The sequence below is a fragment of the Rhinolophus sinicus genome, linkage group LG01, assembly GCF_036562045.2.
Source record: "Rhinolophus sinicus isolate RSC01 linkage group LG01, ASM3656204v1, whole genome shotgun sequence".
Taxonomy (NCBI): domain Eukaryota; kingdom Metazoa; phylum Chordata; class Mammalia; order Chiroptera; family Rhinolophidae; genus Rhinolophus; species Rhinolophus sinicus.
Window position 1 is genome coordinate 9,833,008 of NC_133751.1, and position 18,330 is coordinate 9,851,337.

General features: G+C 40.5%; 2 protein-coding genes across 10 annotated transcripts in view; both read left to right on the forward strand.

The window, feature by feature from the left end:
* Window positions 1-8,032, forward strand: part of GART (phosphoribosylglycinamide formyltransferase, phosphoribosylglycinamide synthetase, phosphoribosylaminoimidazole synthetase) — a 34,161-nt gene extending 26,129 nt beyond the window's left edge. For all 7 annotated transcript variants that reach the window (XM_019730222.2, XM_019730217.2, XM_019730220.2 and 4 more), the window contains exons 18-22: window positions 2,869-3,006; window positions 3,987-4,117; window positions 4,393-4,534; window positions 5,586-5,701; window positions 5,799-8,032. In XM_019730222.2, coding sequence (XP_019585781.2) covers window positions 2,869-3,006; window positions 3,987-4,117; window positions 4,393-4,534; window positions 5,586-5,701; window positions 5,799-5,990 — 719 coding nt within the window. In that variant the 3' untranslated portion in view covers window positions 5,991-8,032. The remainder of the gene's footprint in view (window positions 1-2,868; window positions 3,007-3,986; window positions 4,118-4,392; window positions 4,535-5,585; window positions 5,702-5,798) is intronic.
* Window positions 8,033-14,300: 6,268 nt separating this feature from the next.
* DNAJC28 (DnaJ heat shock protein family (Hsp40) member C28) lies at window positions 14,301-18,330 on the forward strand. 3 transcript variants are annotated; one of them, XM_019730210.2, is made up of 3 exons: window positions 14,310-14,442; window positions 14,522-14,651; window positions 15,435-18,330. In XM_019730210.2, the coding sequence occupies exon 3, from the start codon at window positions 15,464-15,466 to the stop codon at window positions 16,622-16,624; it is 1,161 nt and encodes a 386-aa protein (XP_019585769.2). In that variant the 5' UTR covers window positions 14,310-14,442; window positions 14,522-14,651; window positions 15,435-15,463; the 3' UTR covers window positions 16,625-18,330. The 3 variants fall into 3 exon arrangements, with proteins under 3 accessions (XP_019585771.2, XP_019585769.2, XP_019585770.2); XM_019730211.2 differs by having other exon boundaries at window positions 14,321-14,447; XM_019730212.2 differs by lacking the exon at window positions 14,522-14,651 and having other exon boundaries at window positions 14,301-14,447.

Sequence of the window (18,330 nt, forward strand, 5' to 3'; positions counted from 1 at the left end):
TGTCATTCTATCTTTAGTTTTCTGGTAAGGCTGTGTCTCCATTGTTTCTTTGCCTTTTTGTTGTTGTCTATTATTTCTGTGTGGTGGTATTCTATGATGTTTCCCTCTGTTTCTTCTTTTATTTCAGTATATATTTCAATTCTGGATTTATTTTGAGTGGTTACCCTTAAGTTTATGTAAAAGAAAGTTTGATATTTAGAGTATTCCATTTTTTCAGCACGCTTACTTTCTCCATTCCCATATTCGGTTACAGGCCTTTACTCTGCCACTTTTTGAGTTTTGGTTGCCACAAATTGTCCCTGTTGATGGTGGTCGAATAGCCTCCTTTAGTATTTCTTGTAGTGCAGGTCGTGTATTAGAAAATTCCCTCAGCTTCTGTATGTCTGGAAAGGTCTTTATTCCTCCTTCATATCTAAAGGATATCTTTGCTGGATATATTATTCTTGGCTCATGATTTCTCTCTTTCAATAGTTTGAATATTTGGTTCCACTTCCTCCTGGCTTGTAGAGTTTCTGCTGAAAAATCTGATGATAATCTAATGGGCTTTCCTTTGTATGTTACCGTCTTCTTTTCCCTGGCTGCCTTGAGGATTCTTTCTTTGTCGTTGATTTTAGACAGCTTCAATACAATGTGCCTTGGAGAAGGCCTGTTGGGATTGAGGTAACTAGGTGTTCTATTTGCTTCTTGGATTCGAGGGTCCAGTTCTGTCCACAAATTTGGGAAGTTCTCATCGACAATTTGTTTGAATATATTCTCTGTTCCCTTCTCTCTTTCTTCTCCTTCTGGTATGCCCATTATTCTTATATTGCTCTTTCTGATGGAGTCAGAAAGTTCTTGTAGAGTTCTTTCATTTCTTTTAAGTCTCAAGTCTCTTTCTTCTTCTCTCTGTGTCATTTCCAGGTTTCTATCTTCGATGTCACTGATTCTTTCCTCCATCTGGTCAACTCTACTACCTAAGCTGGTTATTTCATTCTTAATTTCTTCTATTGAGTTCTTAATCTCCAGAAATTCTATTTGGTTCTTTTTTAAGATTTCAATCTCTTTCGTAAAATGCTCATGCTGTTCTTTGATTGAGTTTCTGAGTTCCTTTAACTGCCTATCTGTGTTTTCTTGTATCTCGTTGAGTTTTTCCAGAACTGCAATCTTGAATTCTCTGTCATTTAAGTCACATATTTCTGTATCTTTAAGTGCCTTCTCTGGAGATTTTTCACTTTCTTTCTGAGCTATCTTGTTGCCTTGGTTATTCATGGCGATTACTGGTTTACTATTTCTCTTCCTAGACATCTACAGGAGTGGCTTCTGCAACAGGTTGATAGAAAGCGGTCTTTCTTTTGTTTGCCAGTACTTGTTGGTAGAATGTTTTATTATTTCTCCAACTGCAACTTATTTTTCTTCTCCCACACAGTAGTGCTATGTTTTCTCTGCACTATTCCAACTTCTCACACAATGGGGGGATTCCCTGGGAGATGGGCTTCTCCTCTGTTAATAGTTCGTCTAGGTCACAGGGCGCAGTGTCCCGGTGGGTATGCGGAGAGCTTTTGATGTTCCAAAGCTCTTCCAGCTCCTGATTCAGAGCCCGTAGGTTTCAGCAGTTCTGTTTACTCCTGCAGGGATCCGCCCAGATAGGTGGGGTCAGAGGCGGGGTGAGTTGTGAGGTGGCCCAGAGCAATGGCGGCAACCACCACCACAGCCGGTCCTGCTTCCACAGGTCTCTCCCCTTTGCTGGAACTAGTTGGGCTGTGAAATTGTGTTTGCAGTCCACAGTTCTCAAAACAGCAAATTTTCTGTTGTTTTGATCTGACACTGCTACTGTTTCGCTTTTAGCACCGGGCAGGTGGGGGCGGGGCGAGCTCTGGGAGGGGAGGGAGGGGGTGGCTAGTCTCAGTGCCTAAGGCTCCGTTCTCTGCTCGGCAGTGCGGGCTTAAACCACCGTTTTCAGCCTTTTTCCCTCAGTCTTTTCTCCGAGGTCTCTGCCGTGAGCGTTGGGTTCAGCCGTGTTATATGCTGTCCCCTCAGCCCTGTGGGCCACAAGCGGAGCCCTAGCAGTCCGAGTTCTTCCCTCTCCCGCAGCTGCGGTAGCTCCGGGAAGCAGCGAGCTCGGCGCACTGAACTAGGTCTGCGTCCTGCGCCCGCGCGGCTCCGTCTCCGCGCGCTTCTCCTCCCTTTCCTCCTCCCTCCACTCGCGCGAATCTCCCACCTGTAGGTGATTTCAGTCGGTAGTGGACCTCTTCGTGTTGCCTGTGTGCTGTGCAGGGAGTCCTTTGTGGAGTTTTTGTTGTTCGATTCGTTGTAAATTCCAGGGGAGCTTTACAGAGGCTCACCTCACGCCGCCATTTTTCCGGAAGTCCCTATATCAAATCTTTTAATGGCCTTGCTTGGGTCACATGCCTACCCTTGAGGCCAGGAGCTTATACCGAGTTTCCCTGAAAATAAGACCTAGCCGGACCATCAGCTCTAATGCGTCTTTTGGAGCAAAACTTAATATAAGACCCAGTCTTATGTTATGTTAGAGAAGACTGGGGCTTATATTAAGTTTTGCTCCAAAAGACGCATTAGAGCTGATGGTCCGGCTAGGTCTTATTTTCGGGAAAACATGGTAGCACTATCTTGAATGGAAGATTGGGAGGGGTGGGGACACAACACTGGCAGGCAGTAACATAGAGCTTTTAGTCGAAGTAGGTAATATGGTCAAATTAAGGAAGTTTTTATGAATGAGTAATATTAAGTAATAAAAAACCTATTATTTGTTTTAGTCCTTAAATGTCTTATTTTGAGAATAAAATGCAGTATTCTAAAGTTTTCATGAAATACTTTTTTTACTAGTTAATTCAGTTTTTTACTTATTGACTGGGTGTGTTTGAAATGAAGGTTCTCCTCGTGTGAAAGTCAGGCACCTGATTGAAGCCATGCAAACAAATGAACCAAAATTGCAGAATGGCACCATGAAAAATAATTTCGCTGTCCAAACAAAAAAGGCAAGAGTGGCTGTCTTAATATCTGGAACAGGTGAGGTGTCGTTTCCTCTTTGCCGTATCAATGTAGAAATGCTGTTCCCTTCTTCTGACCCCCTACCCACCTCACCCTCCCCACCAGAGAAAAACCTCCTTCAGATTGTGAGAACACTCAGCAGAGTGGGGTGGGGGGATCACTGAGGAGGGTTATCTGTCCTGGATTCTCAGTCTTTCTACTTTTCTCAGGCATTTGAGACAGTTCCTAAAGGAAAAGTAGGTGTCAGGAAGACGATTGAAGAAAGACAACCTAGAAAACACAGAGAGGATGGAAAATCCAACTTCTTTTGCATAGTGGCTTTATAGTTGAAAAGTCTTATAATAGTTGAGGGGTTTATCTTAATTGCTAATAATAAGAAGAATATGAAATTTATGTTTGACTCTTGTGGATAGAAGGGTAAAGTGATAAGTGTGTCATATTTTCTTATGCAGATAGAGCATGATTTTTTTTCCACTATTGTAACATTGGTAAACATCTCATAAATTTATAGTACATTCTTAAGTGCATATCGGATTATTTCTTTAGGGTGCCTTCTCAGAAGTATCATTGCTTTACAAGTCCATTTTAAGATTTCAGTATACTTCAGGCCCACGTTGATGATAAAGCAAAGATACTGTGCTTGTAAAGGCCATAATGGTTTATTCTTCTGGAGAGGATGGGTTTTTCTTGCTTAATTTAGCAGCGTATTCAGTTTTAAAATCATGTTATGTCTACTGCTGTGCTAGATCATATTTTTTTAATGATAGATCATAAGCTATTATTATAGTGCAAGAGCAATTACATATCCTAAAGCCAGGAATGCCTATTTTTGTAAGCTATTAATCCATTATCCCAAGAAGAAGAGAATTTAAAAGCCTCACATATTTTGCCAATCTATTCTAAGACATTTATCCAGAAATCTTGACCATTCCCCATTCAAAATGGTACGTGTCTCTTTTTAAGAAGCATGAGCTTGCTTGCGTTTTTGTCCTTTTCAGGATCAAACCTCCAGGCTCTCCTCGCCAGCACGCAGGCGCCAAGCAGCGCTGCGCACATTGTTGTCGTCATCTCCAACAAAGCTGGGGTGGCTGGTTTAGATAAGGCGGCCAGAGCCGGCATTCCGACCAGAGTAAGTGGCTTGGAAAAGTGTCTTTCCTGCCAGCGGCACTGAAGCTCACAGTCTGCCTCCACAGGACCTGGGGCTGGGGGGCACTCGTTCTTTGGATGTCTGGATTTGGGGTGGGTGCTGGGCTTGCCTTTCCGCCTCGTCGTGTCCACTCCTTAACAGATGTGTATCGGGTGTGTCTTCAGAAGGCAGTGAAGTATGTTCTGTGTAAAGGTTGAGTTTTAAATTGTTTTTGGTAATTCATTGAAAAAGATTGCACTTCTCTTTTTCTATCACAGGTAATTAATCATAAATTATATAAAAGTCGTGTAGAATTTGACACTGCAATTGACCAAGTCCTTGAAGAGTTCTCCACAGACATAGTCTGTCTTGCAGGATTCATGAGAATTTTATCTGGCCCCTTTGTCAGAAAATGGAATGGTAAGCACAAATTGTGGGACACCACATTGAGAAATCAACTGAATGAAAATGGACTCCAGGGTGGGTAATTCGCCAAACAATCCTAGTCGTGAAATATTTACTGCAACATTTTCTTTCATGGCACAGGTCATAATTTAATTTCCTTTGCCTTAGCCCAAAGCATGACCCAGTGATGATTTGTTCATTATCCTGCTTTCTTTATCAGTTTTCTTTGGCCTGCTGTAATTAGTCACTTATTCTAATATAGCTTAGGTTTGTTTCACATTACTGCAAAGATATTTCATCTTCTGAGTAATATTTGGAAGAGACTTTTTCACTTGTTCAGAAGCAAGAGAAAGTGATTCCCTGTATCCCAAAAAGAGTCTATCCTCTCCTTAGGAAGTCATGACCGTGGCCAGAAGATGGCAAGGGAGACATTGTTGCCAGAAAACAAAATACTGTGTTTTGCCTTTTTCCACAAAAGTTTTGACTGCATCCTGTTGTCTTTTTTTGTGCACACATTTAGGCAATAAATGCATTTTCTCTCCAATGAGTTTGTTTTCCTAAGAATATAGTCAGAGCCCTTGTGGTCTGATCTAACCAGGCAATGCCTTTGGTGACATATGGCACACAGAACTAACTAATCCGGCATCTGGCTAGTGGACATGCCGCTTGGTGGTTAGAAGTCAAACACATAGACACTATGAGAGAATCTCCTGTCTTTCTAATAGTATGTGCCAGCGACAAGCTGAATTTTCTTCAAGAGCCCTAGGATAGCATTAAACACCCCGCCCCCGCCCCGCCCCTGTCCAACTTTCCATCATTGCGGGCGCCTATTCAGAGCCCTCGCTGCGTCTTCAGCTGTTCAAGGCAGGAACTGGCTATCTCCAGGGCCTCCTTCGATGAGAACCTGTCTTCCTCTTTACATCATTTCTGTCTTTGACAACGAAAAACCCCTGTCCCAGAAAAATCCTGCTCCTGTGGACTCCTGTTTCGACCCAGGGAAGCGTGTATTCTTTTAACAGAATCCACAGGCTGTTTCTATTCTGACTACTGTGCTTTTTATTCCCAGGGAAGATGCTGAACATCCACCCTTCCTTGCTCCCTTCTTTTAAGGGTGCAAATGCCCACGAGCAAGCCCTGGATGCCGGGGTCACAGTAACTGGGTGTACTGTGCACTTCGTAGCTGTGAGTATGTCTTCTCCCAAAATCCTGTATTGTTAGGGCTCAGACCTAAATTGTACTTGCTAGAAGGTGATGTTCAAAACTTTGCTTCTTTTTTCAGGAAGACGTAGATGCTGGACAGATTATCTTGCAAGAAGCTGTTCCAGTGAAGAGGGGTGACACTGTTGCAACTCTGTCTGAAAGAGTGAAATTAGCAGAACATAAAATATTTCCTGCAGCCCTCCAGCTGGTGGCCAGGGGAATTATACGGCTTGAAGAAAATGGCCAGCTCTGTTGGGCCAAAGAGGAATGAAGCTGCCTAATTCAGGAATGGCACCAGCTTTGAAAGAAGTCTAGCTGTTTGTATGGTGGCTTTTTATCATGGACTTGACCCAAAAGAAAAACTAAAAAAAGGAAAAAAGAGAACCTCACTCACCCTTATCCTCTTCGGCCTTTTGTTAACGAATAGAGATTCATTACAAGCAAAACAAGGGAAGCATTTCTAAGACATGTAGTGGCTTCAGTGGTCTTTCAGGTTTTACCTGTTTATGACCTTCCCCTCTATTTTGGTTTAGTTATATGTTCTCTAGTCTTTGAAAAGTTATCCGACAAGTCTAATAGTAATAGCTCTCCCCCATATTGTTTATCTGTGCTGATTTGAACTGAGATCTCTAATTATCCTGATCATGATTTAGTGGCATAAAATTTCTGGGTAGCTCCCATTTCTGAGGGATAGTATCCCTTGTGCTTTGAAATATTAAATGTCCCTCTAACTGTTGACAGATTTTATAATACGCAGATTTTAGCTGCTTAGTTATTCTATGGATTATATACATCCATACTTTTATAGGGCACTGGAGGGTTAAAGGGACAGTTTCGGTGGCTTCTAGATTCAAACAGGACTTTAGGCAGGTTACGCATTCTATCACCCCATCTACTAAAGTAGCAAATGCCTATCATGGTTGTTTTGATAATTAAATTTAGTACTTGTGAAATGCTTAGAGCAATGCTTGGGACAGAGTAGGCATTCAAAGCTTAGCATTTATTTCATAATTCCTGCTGGTTATGAAAGCTGTTGTAACTCATTCTTAAAACAAATACATCTTGAGCATAAACTCAAGCATGGTGATAAATGGAATATTGGAAGAGTGGTAGTTCTTTTTGGAAGAAGTGAAGGCAAGTGGATGGCAATCTACCCAGACTAGTGAAGAAGATTATGGCATTGCATGTTATTTTCCTTTCTAGCTGGTCATTCACAGTCTGGATTTGCAGTTCTGGAACTAGGAGGCCGAGGCTGCTAGTGAGTACCCTACCCAAGCTTGGTACCACATTTCTGCCATGGCTGAGTGAACAAGCAATGGCTACCTGACCCAAAGGCAGCCAGCCATCCTCAGACTGCTGAGCAGACTTGCAGGTGATGTGGCCTCAGAGCTCTGCCTGCCCAGCAGGGTTGCACCTTACTAGAAGGGTACCTGGAGGCCCTGTTCAAATCCTCCGTCGGAGTTGGAACTCCAAACCTAACCAGAAAGGATTCTTAGAGTAGTCATACACGTATTCAGAAGGTAGGATACTCTAGCCTGAAGGCAGGAAAGAGTAGAGGGTGAGCGGACAGACACCTTCGCCAATAGACCCTGATCACTGCCTCTGGTGCTGGTGGGTGTCCCCAGGCCTGGGCAGCTGGCGGACGTTATGTTACCTCACACTGACTAGTCGGCAACTGCCATCAACTACATGGGAGATTCAGGTGCCTCATTTCCCATAGGTCCCTTTGCTATAAAAACAAGCAAATCACTGGTTTTGGAGCGTTCACTCAGCTTGTTAAGCATTTATTACATATATGCCAAACACTGTCCAATGAAGTTTGTAGAAAGTTAAAAGATATAAAGGAAAATGTTACTAGCTGATAACATTCCATACTGTAAAAGTAGAGGCTAGTACCAGGGTGTAGATTAGAAAAACCAATGTAAGCTTCTGACTTTAGAAATAAAACTTTCCAGCCCTTATGTTGATACTAATTTCACTAAAAGGAACCTGTATTCCATGTAAGGTAGCTGATTCCATATCTTTGGATGGGAAGAATCAAAATGTCTGAAATACCTGTTGCCAGACACCAGAAAAAAACACTGGAAAAGAGCAGGATGATACTGAAAGAACAAAAGAGCTTAAAGGGGGTCTTAAGAGCTTTAAGGATTGTGCTAAGTTGAATATTATTTGGACATGTTGAGTGTGTGAGCAGCCATTTGTTTATAATGATAGTCACAGAGAAAAGGTCATTTAAGTTATAAAGAGGTCATAATGCAAAAGGTGAAAACAAGATGTTACTGTTAATGTAATAAATGTGGACTTTTTTTATTACCGATGTCTCTGTTTCTATTTGTGTGAGCAGCAATAAAACAGCCCAGTGATCACACATTGTGTTCAGGTAGAATATGGTGGGGGTTGTGGAAGGGGGTCCAGTTGTTAATGAGTCCTGCTGGTTACGCACAACAAAGAGAAAGGATTCAACTGTGAGTTCCAAAATGACAGCCAACGTTCTAAAGAGAAGTATTGTAATTTCTAAGATTTCAGACTCTAAGTATTCTCTCTCAATTTTTTAATATTTGTAACTGCTATACAAACTTTTATATAACTCAGGTACAATATAGTACTATTTTAATTATAGTAAAGTTGGTAACTGGTACAGCTAGTGCCTTGTTACTTTTTATCTTGGCTAGTCTCTCTCATGCTAAGCAGCCAGAAAAAGCCAAAATCATGCCACGGGGAGAGTCTGGCAAGGAAACTGCTGCCATGGCCAAGTCAGGCTCCACTGGCCCCACTTCCAGTGCACTCCGTCTGCAGCTGCCCCACAACCAAAAGGCACTCGGGCTGCCGGTGTCTCTGGGTCATTCGTCCAGGCTTCAAGTCCCAGGCACGATGATCTGATTGGCCAAGTTGAGGTCACCCACCCTGTTCTCACAGCCATGGGTTAGGGAGAACAAGAATAAGCCCTTTGGGCTGTCAGGGAGACTGCCTGTCACAATGGTGGGTGCCCCAAACACAGCAAGGGGATTCCCGTGCCCAGGGGCACACCCCCTCCCCCCATGACAAAAGTCCAACTCCAGACTTGGAGTGAAGGATACAACTGCAACTAGGTCAGAAGATGTGTAAAATCCACATTTTCTTTTCAAAGTTCATGTTATGCTGACAGTTCCTGGCTTCTTATCTCCCCGAGCTGCTTTTTGGTAATTAGCCAACACATAAATTTTGCCACCTCCACCACTGTTTAAAAGAGACCATCTCTGATAGCCATTCTTTCTCAAGCCACTTAGAACTTGTATTTACCACAATGTAAGGCCATTTTCCTTTACCTGGAGCCAACTGTAAATTAACATTTAAAAATTCCTGAGTAGAAACAATCCAAATGTCCATCAGCTAATGAATTGATAAAATGTGGTCCAGCCATAAAATGGAGTATTATTCAGTCATAGAAAGGAATGAAGATGCGGTGCACCATGAACCTTGAAACACGCTAAGCGAAAGAATCCAGTCCCATATGACCACACACACATTTATGATTCTATTTGCATGGGATAACCAAAATAGGCAAAGCCATTAATTAGTAATATAATGTAATATGTAATATACCGGGTCTTATTTTACTATAAGACTGGGTCTTATATTAATTTTTGCTCCAAAAGATGTATTAGAGCTGATTGTCCGGCTAGATCTTATTTTCGGGGAAACACGGTACTTGCTGTTAGTTTTCCGTCTGGGAGGAAACAGCTTGGATAATACAAATTCCTGGAGTCCACTGAAGCAATGCATGAGGCTCAAAGAGACCTGTTGTTTTGGTTTGCTAAGGATGCTATAAAAAAATACCAGACTGAGTGGCTTAAACAAAGAACACAGAAGGGTCCCTGAACCTCAGCATTACTGACATTCTGGGCCAAATGATTCTTTGGTTGGGCGGGGGGGCTGTCCTGTGCATTGTAGGATGTTGAGCTGCATCCCTGGTCTCTCTACCCACTAGATGCCAGTAACAATCCCCTATTGTAACAATCAAAAATGTCTCCCCCATTTCACATCCTCACCAATAATGCAGTTTCCAATTTCTCCCTGTCCTTGCTATCACTTATTTTCCTTTTTTTTTTTTTAATAGTAATCATCCTGGTGGATGTGTTGTGATATCTCATTGTGGTTTTAATTTGCATTTCCCTAATGATTTAGTGATATTGCACATCTTTTCATATACTTGTTGGCCATTTGTATATCTTCTTTGGAGAAATGTCTATTCAATTCCTTTGCCAATTTTTTAACTCATTGATCGTTTTACTGTCTCTATATTTTTTTCCAGACTGTCATAAAGTTGGTATCATACAACATGTAGCTTTTTCAGATTGGCTTCTTTCACTTAGCAATATGCATTTAAGATTCAAACTATTTTTTATTACTGAATAATATTTCATTGCATGGATGTACCAGTTTAATGTATTCACTTATTATTAGTTTCAGGTGCACAAACATATTGATTAGACATTTACACCCCTCACAAGTGATAACCCCAAGTCTGCTACCCACCTGACTCCGTACATAGCCGTTACAATATAATTGACTACTTCCTATGCCGTGCTTTACATCCATGATTATATATATTTTTTTAAATTATAGTTGACATTTAGTATTATTTTGTTAGTTTCAGGTTTTATTCATTTATTAAAAGACATCTTGATTGCTTCCAATTTTTGGCAATTATGAATACATTTTTTAGAAATTAAAAATGACACGTTAACATGCAGAAAAGTTGCAAGAACATACAAACATACCAAATAACCTTTACCCAGATTTCCCAATTAACATTTCCTTCCATGCAGTTTGCTGTTTCCTGTCTCTTGCCCCCTTGCTCCGTACATGCATTTATTTCTAAATCATTGGAGAATAATATGCAGACATCATATCCCTTTATCCATAAATATTTCAATGTGTATTTCCTCAGAACTAAGACAAAACCAAACGCTCACTGTGGCTATCCCCCAGAGCTGATAAACCTTAGCTGTCAAGGAATAGAAATCATGTGATTTTTTAAATTTTATTTAATACAAGAATGTGACTTAAGAAGGGCCTCTTCATAAAGGAGCTTAGGTAACAAACTGGATGCATATGCTCATTTCCTGTGCTCTTCTATTGAGAATAGCTTGGGTCAAATGATACAGTATCTTCCTCACCCAGAGTTGGAGGTGTCTCTGGACAAGCCTTAAGGTGAAAGGGTCATTCAGAGGCATCCCCAGGTGATGGGCTTTTTGAACAGAAGCGCCCATCTCATTAGGAAGCTGTCTTTGGAGTTAGATTTGCCTTAAAACCAATTCTGTCTGTAAAGCATCTTGGATGGTTCTCTAGCAAATAGTGTTATGTGACGGTTTTGATGTATTTACAGTTTTGTTCCTAAAATCTTTGACAGTTGGACAGCAGTAAGAGAAAGGAAGTAAACCCTCCTTGTTTTGTTTTTTCTTCATCAAAACATTTTGACTGACTACAGTTAACAATACTGTATCATATACTTGAAATTTGCTAAGAGAGTAGATTGTGTCTTCCCTGAAAAAATAGTAACTACAGAGATGCTGGGTATGTTAATTAGCTTGATTGTGGTGATTATTTCACAATATATGTGTATATCAAATTATCAAGTTGCACACCTTAAATATATACAATTTTTTATTTGTCAGTTATACTTCAATAAAGCTGGAAACAAATTTTGAAGGGTCAGAAAAGCAGGGAGTAGTTGTGCTGTAAGGCAGTGATTTCAATAAACACCCTGGGTAAACATAATATGGACTGGAAACAATTCAAATCTTGATTCCCAGGCAGTTGATGTGCATTTGTTTTCCCGAACAGTAGCCTGCAATTAGAGGGAGGTATATACATTATTCATAATTTCAAGGAACAGCAGGTGCTATAGACCAGTACCAGTCAAATGTAGATATTTCAGGCTCAAGTGACAATAAATCATCACATTAATTCAACGCCAAAAATGAAAATTAGACATCCTGTGTCGGGGAGGGCATTTTACCATTAGCAAACACCCACAAACTCTGTGTGTGGCCCTTAATGACCACTCCAGGACAGTTCAAAAACTGGTTAACCTGGTTGGGGAGAAGGAAAAGGGAAAAATACCCAAGTGACTGTGAATCTCCTCTTTTCCATGGCACCTTTCCCTTAGAATTTAGAGTGCTGTTGTACTGTGTAAGTTAATCTACCACCTACTTTCTTTTAAAGCTGACATTCTCTGCATCAAACTGTTCCTTGATCAAAAAGAGTGAAAAATGAATTCGGATGCCACTCAGAGAGGAAAGCATTTTCATGGTGGCTCTAAAGGCTGTAGCTCCAGAAGATACATTTGCAAACGTCATTGGAAAAAATTCAGTTTTAGGATCCAGACTGAATCATAAATCAATCTTCAGGGAAGTGTGATTTTTTGGTTACTATGGCAACACAATTTATTGGGGGGAAAATCAACTTCTTTGCAGTTATCACAGAACCAGCACACAAAACAAAAAAAACACAGATGGACTAAAACAGAGACCTCATTGGCTTTAGTCAAGGTGTGAAATTACATCGGAGAGTACAAAGAGAAAAGTGGTTGCTTTTGCAGTACCACACTTTTTGCAGTAGTGCAGTAAATATCTAATATAATGATAAAGTCAGGAAATTTGGTTTTTTTGTAACTTTCAATAATATCATCATCTATTTTCTATCCATTCAGCAACATAATTAGTAAAGGTTTTGGTGTGCAAACTAAATTCTTGCAAATAGTGTTATGTGACAGTTGTCTCTGGTTGTGGGAAAATTTGTTTCAAAATGCTCAACAATATTGTGAGAGCACAGACTCATGAAAAAGATGCTCTAAACCAGGAAATGTGTCACATACATCTAATCTAACACACTTTCATTTAAAAACCAGTCCTATGTGTAATATTATACTACATCCCAGCTGATAAACTTGAGGTAAGACTGTGGAAACGATAGACTGAGGTTCAAGTATGTTGATTTTAATCATGACATACCCTTAAAATGGTTAACAATATTATAATGAAAACTGAACACGTTTTTAAGAATCTACAGTTTAGTTAAGCAAGGTAACATAACCACATTAAAAATGCTAGTCAACCTGTGTGTTTGTTCTGACTCTAAATTTGATTTTTTTTTTCACATCATATTATAACACTAGGATTGCTGACTGCAGACTATGTAGCCACCTTTTTAAAAGGAAAAGAACCATTATTTTAATATGGTGGTCTCTTTCCGCCCATAACTAAACTAAACAAGAATGCTTTGGTTTATCATTCATTGGACCTGCTGACTTAAAAGTCTATGTGTTGCTCTAAAGGACATCGTTAGGACAATTGGTGAAACTGGAACACAAAACTGTGTATTAAATAATATATCTATGTTAAATCTGATGGTTTGGTAACAGTACTATGGTGTGTCCTTGTTTTGAGGAAATAAATACTGGAGTACTCTGGGGTAAAGAGACGTAATATATGCAATTACTTTTAAATGCTTGGGGGCGGGAGGAAGTACCTATATGAAGAAAGAGAGAGAATGGCAAAGCAAACGTGGCAGCTGTTGGCAGCTGAATCAATACTAGAAACTGCCTAGCTCCACGTTTCTTATACATGAGAAAAATAACCCAAGTAGTTTAGCTAGTGTACACTCTGCAGCTGAAAGTGTTCTTTATAGGTACTCAATCGATTCCAATTCACCTTCTGTATGTACGGAATCGTATCATAATACGGACCCTCTGAAAAGAGAAATGGACTTAGTTCTACTCCTAACTTTGCCATTTAATCAAGTCACTGAACTACTCAGGATTAAAGTATAATTACTTATAAGATGCAAACGTCAAAATGAAATTTGTGATGCGAGCTTTGTAAAATGCAAAACGGGATACAAGTATGAGTGGTTTTTAAACTGTATCGATGCTTTTTTCTTTTATGCTGTTTAAGGTGTCGACCCGAAAAGTTAACACCATTTTCTTTCACACAGTTCATTGTTTGCTTGTAAGGAAATTCCTCTGAATCAGAATTTAAATCTTTTTCTGTGCACCCAGAGAGAAGGTAACTCAAGTGTTTCCCTTCTTTTTAAAACAATTATCTCTCCGTAGTAAATCCCCATGACGGTGCCTGAATTTAAAACCCGTAAACCCCTATTCTGATTTTATCCTCACCCCCTACCGACGCCTGGCTAAGCGGGGTGCTCAGTAAGTACTTGCTAAATTAATGAAAGACGAGGTTTCTAGCCTGGGTTAGCTCGACCTTTCTGAGTTAGGTGGATCTTTCACGTCTCTGCGCCGGCATCTGCGTCTGCAGACTCGGAAAAGGTTGTTCAGGTCCTGTTTAGGAAAACGGGCTCGTCTTCCCCTCCCAAAAAACAAGTTACTGAGGGCCGTCGCCCTCGGAACCACTAAGACTTCAAAGGTACCAACCTACACTCACCACACTCTGCAACAAGCCCTACACACGCCTCCGTTTCCGCCCTCAAACTATTTTCACCTTCCCCGCCTCTCTCGCGGGAGGCGCAGGCGCAGGCGCAAGCGCACGGAGGCGTCCAGGGCGCGTCGCGCTTCCCGACAAACTACAGCCCCCACAATTCCAATCGACTGGACCACCTCCCTCCCGAGGTAGGGACGGAGGCGGAGCGGATCGCCCTGGGATGGGACGTGTCCTCCCGAAATGTCCTGCCTGTGTCCTCTTGGGTAGAGTTCGTTTTAAGAGAGATTCTTGGGTCCACCGGTAAGGTACGATACCTGTTCCGATTAGGTATGACTCTGCCCTCCACCCCTCCCTCAAACCCCTCTGTGTAAAACGGCAGATGGTCTAGTCCAGCGAAGACACCTTTCGCTGCCCCGGAGGCGCCTGATGAGAGAAGGACGGGCCGCGCACGCATGCGCAGAGGCGCAGCATGGGGGCAGGAGCCGCTGAGCCCCTTCCTGGCGTCTGTGGTGAGTGGGTCACGGGGCGGGGCGTGTCCCCCATTGGGACTCACCACTCCCTTGCAGCAACCGCGTTGGCACAATCACCACTGCCCCAACCGACTCTAAAAGCCGTTAACCCCAGTTGTCCAGAATATTGCGGCCCCCAGGAGATCAGTTTTAGCGTTTACCCTTAAAATCACACAATTAAACCATTTCCATCATTTCATTGCCATTATCTATGTACAAGTCTTGCTCCTCTAGCATGCGTGTTTAAAATACCAGCTAACATGTTGGGAGGGCTCACCTTTATCCTGGTTTCCCGGCATGTAGCATGTAGCAAATAGCTCCTTCCAAACGAGGTAGAGAGTTTAAAGTCTTTTGGATACTTGATTCTATTCAGTTTAGCGTCGGATTAGGTACATACTTTGTCACGTCCTCTGTTTCATGTGCATACACCTTTCTGTTTCATTTTGCTTACACCTTGCTGTGACGGTCATGTTGCTTAACCTTCTAGGCCTACGTTCTCTCATAAAATGAGAAGATTGGATTAGATGGTCTCTAAGAACCTGATTGCTCTAAAATTCTGTGGTTAGTGGGTAGAATCCAGATAATATCACAATACGTTAATGCTAGACATTATCAACTTCCATTTCTCCACTAATATAAATGAAATAGAGCTGTAAGAAGTTTGGCAGCCGCTTTAGAAAGAACTACGCCATATTGTACTTGTAATTTCTTCCTTACTGTCGAATATAGGAAATTAGTGGATAACACAACTTTCTTTACCCTATATTTGTTGTCATTTTATAGATCATTGCTAGGAGGAACTGAGTACAAAAATGAACACAATGTATGTGCTGATGGCTCAAATCTTAAGATCGCATCTGATAAATGCTGCAATGATTCCTAATCGAGTGAAAGTGCTTCCATATCTTGGTGTAATTAGAAATAGGATGATGTCAACTCATAAATCCAAAAAGAAGATGAGAGAATATTATAGGCGCCTGAATCTGGATGAAGGATGCTCTGCCGATGATGTCAGGGAATCTTTTCGTGAGCTTGCCAAGCAGTACCATCCAGACAGTGGTTCTACTACTGCTGATTCTGCAACATTTATAAAGATTGAAGAAGCTTATAGGATGGTGCTTTCCCACGTGCTAGAACAAACAAATGCCAGACAGAATAAAGTTGAAGTAGCAGAAGAAGAAGAAGAAAAGTTCAAATATAAAACACCCCAACACCGGCATTATTTAAGTTTTGAAGGTATTGGTTTTGGAACTCCAAGTCAACGAGAGAAACAATATAGGCAATTTAGAGCAGATCGTGCAACTGAGCAAGTGATGGAATATCAAAAGCAGAAACTACAAAGACAGTATTTTGCTGATAGTTTAACTGTTAAAGATGTAAGACAGAGTAAAGAACAAAAGATAACTAAAGCAATAGAGCGTTTAGTGGAGGATCTCATTCAGGAATCAATGGCAAAAGGAGACTTTGACAATCTCAGTGGGAAGGGAAAACCTCTAAAAAAATTTTCTGGCTGTTCATATATTGATCCCATGACCCACAACCTGAACAGAATATTGATAGATAATGGATACCAACCAGAATGGATCCTAATGCAAAAGGAAATAAAGGATACTATTGATGAACTCAGAAAGGCAATTTTAGTGTCAAGGAAAAAACTTGGGAATCCAATGACATCAACTGAACAGAAACAGTGGAGCCAAGTTTGTGAGCAGTTTCAAGAAAACATCAGAAAACTAAATAAGCGAATTAATGATTTTAATTTAATTGTTCCCCTCCTGACCAGGCAAAAAGTCCATTTTGATGCACAGAAAGAAATTGCCAAAGTCCAGGAAATATATGAGACCCTTATAAAAACAAAAGAAGTCACAGATGAAAACCCAAGTAACATTGATCAGGAAGAAGGGGAGAAAACACCTGGAGTCAAGACAGGTTTTTTCAACTGGATGAATATGTGGAAATTTATTAAAATGTGACCATTTCAATGTTCACACTACTGCCCCAAACCGTTTTTGGTTGTACTGACATCACACATAGAGGCTGAGATTTATGGCTGTAAAACAGGAGTTTGAGAACTGTGTGCCTGGGTGCTTTTCACAAAACTAATCACATCTGCAGAGATGTATTATATAAGTAAGAAAACTATAAGAAACTGTCAAAGAAATGTTCAACCAGCTTTGTTCTGGGAATATAGCAAGAAAAGAAGAGAACTGACTTGTAAGAAAACAATTGAATCCATTTCAGAGTTTAACTGTCAGTCATCCGGTAAAATGAGTAGGGACAGGGACTCCGATTGGGGATCATAACGAATATTCCAAACATGCAGTTTTAAACTCTAGTAACTTAAAAACAGTTGCTGTTTGCCATCTTCAAACACAGGTACTTAGCAACAGTAACAAAAAAACTAAAAATTTGTTACCGAAAGTCACAAAACTAAACAAGTATCGAAAGTCACAAAACTAAGCAAGTAAACCTCCAAATGATGTATGTTTTTTGCATGTTTTCTGCATTTATACACCTGAGGTTTTATTGAAGCCCAAAACTGTTCCAAGACTTTTGGGATACTCTATATGGGTGGAAATGTTAAGATGAGGAAATTAGCCTAAGAGAGGTACTCTTCTTTTTTTTTTGTAAGGGCCTTCTGTGTGTGTACTGGATTTAAAGAAAAAAAATCTGGTTTGTACTTTTTCCTGCCTAAGTTCATGATCCATTGGCTGCACAAATCAATCAACCAAGCTAGTTGGTTTAGCTATTCTAGAAATAGACTCCAGTGTCCACTTTTAAAGAGTTTTGAGTGTATTTTCTGATCGTTCAGAGGTGGAGGAAAAAAATCCTTGAGCTCAATGGAAAGTTAAGATTTCACGTCTGGCTTCATATCTAACCAGAGAAAGATTGAGTCTAAAGCCTCTCTCTGTGTCATGTATGGGACGCCCCAGAGGCTTTTCAGCCATATGAAAATCTCCATTTACTGTCGTCCTTTAGTAAACAAAGACAAGATGTCTGAATTTTGTACCAATTTGCACCTTTGGCAAATGACAAGAGATTGACATTCATAAGAGTGTTGTGTCCTATCCCCTTTCAGAAAATCTGACTTTTAGGTTTGTTAATTGCTTTAGCCACAGAATTAGGCAACTAGAAGGATACGGAGAGTGGTCAAAAGGAGCAGGTCTGTTCCTTATTTAATTCAGAGCACTGTATTCTAGATGTGTTTCAGAAACATGGCACTTGCCACTTGGTTGTGGGGAAACAGCTATTTTGTAAATTGTGATAGTCAAAACAAAGCTACATCTTCAAAAGGAAATTTCAGGCCTTTTTACCTGGATGATGGGGCATTCATTGGTATAATATGTGATTATTTTGTTGAATGGGTTAGAATTTGGCCTCTATAATGATAGTATTACTCTAAACAAAATTGTGAACAGTATGAATATAGCTTTATAATGAGAGCTAGTTCCAAAATATTTTAGAAGGCTATGATTCTGTCAATCTTGTTATTAAAAATGGGAATTCAATGTGTGATACCTAATTCCACTGCAGCAACATTTGTAAAGGAAACCATTTTCCATATTGGGTAATGGATGGGAAGGCAAAGTTACCAGAAAACTGGTAAATCCTTAATTTCAGCACAAGACACTTTATGTTTGTAAATGTCTATAGTAATAAAGTTAATTAATAAAGTTCA

What these genes read in the sequence shown, in the direction of transcription:
- DNAJC28 (XM_019730212.2), top strand. Translation starts at nt 15,464, where the DNA reads ATGAACACAATGTATGTGCTGATGGCTCAAATCTTAAGATCGCATCTG.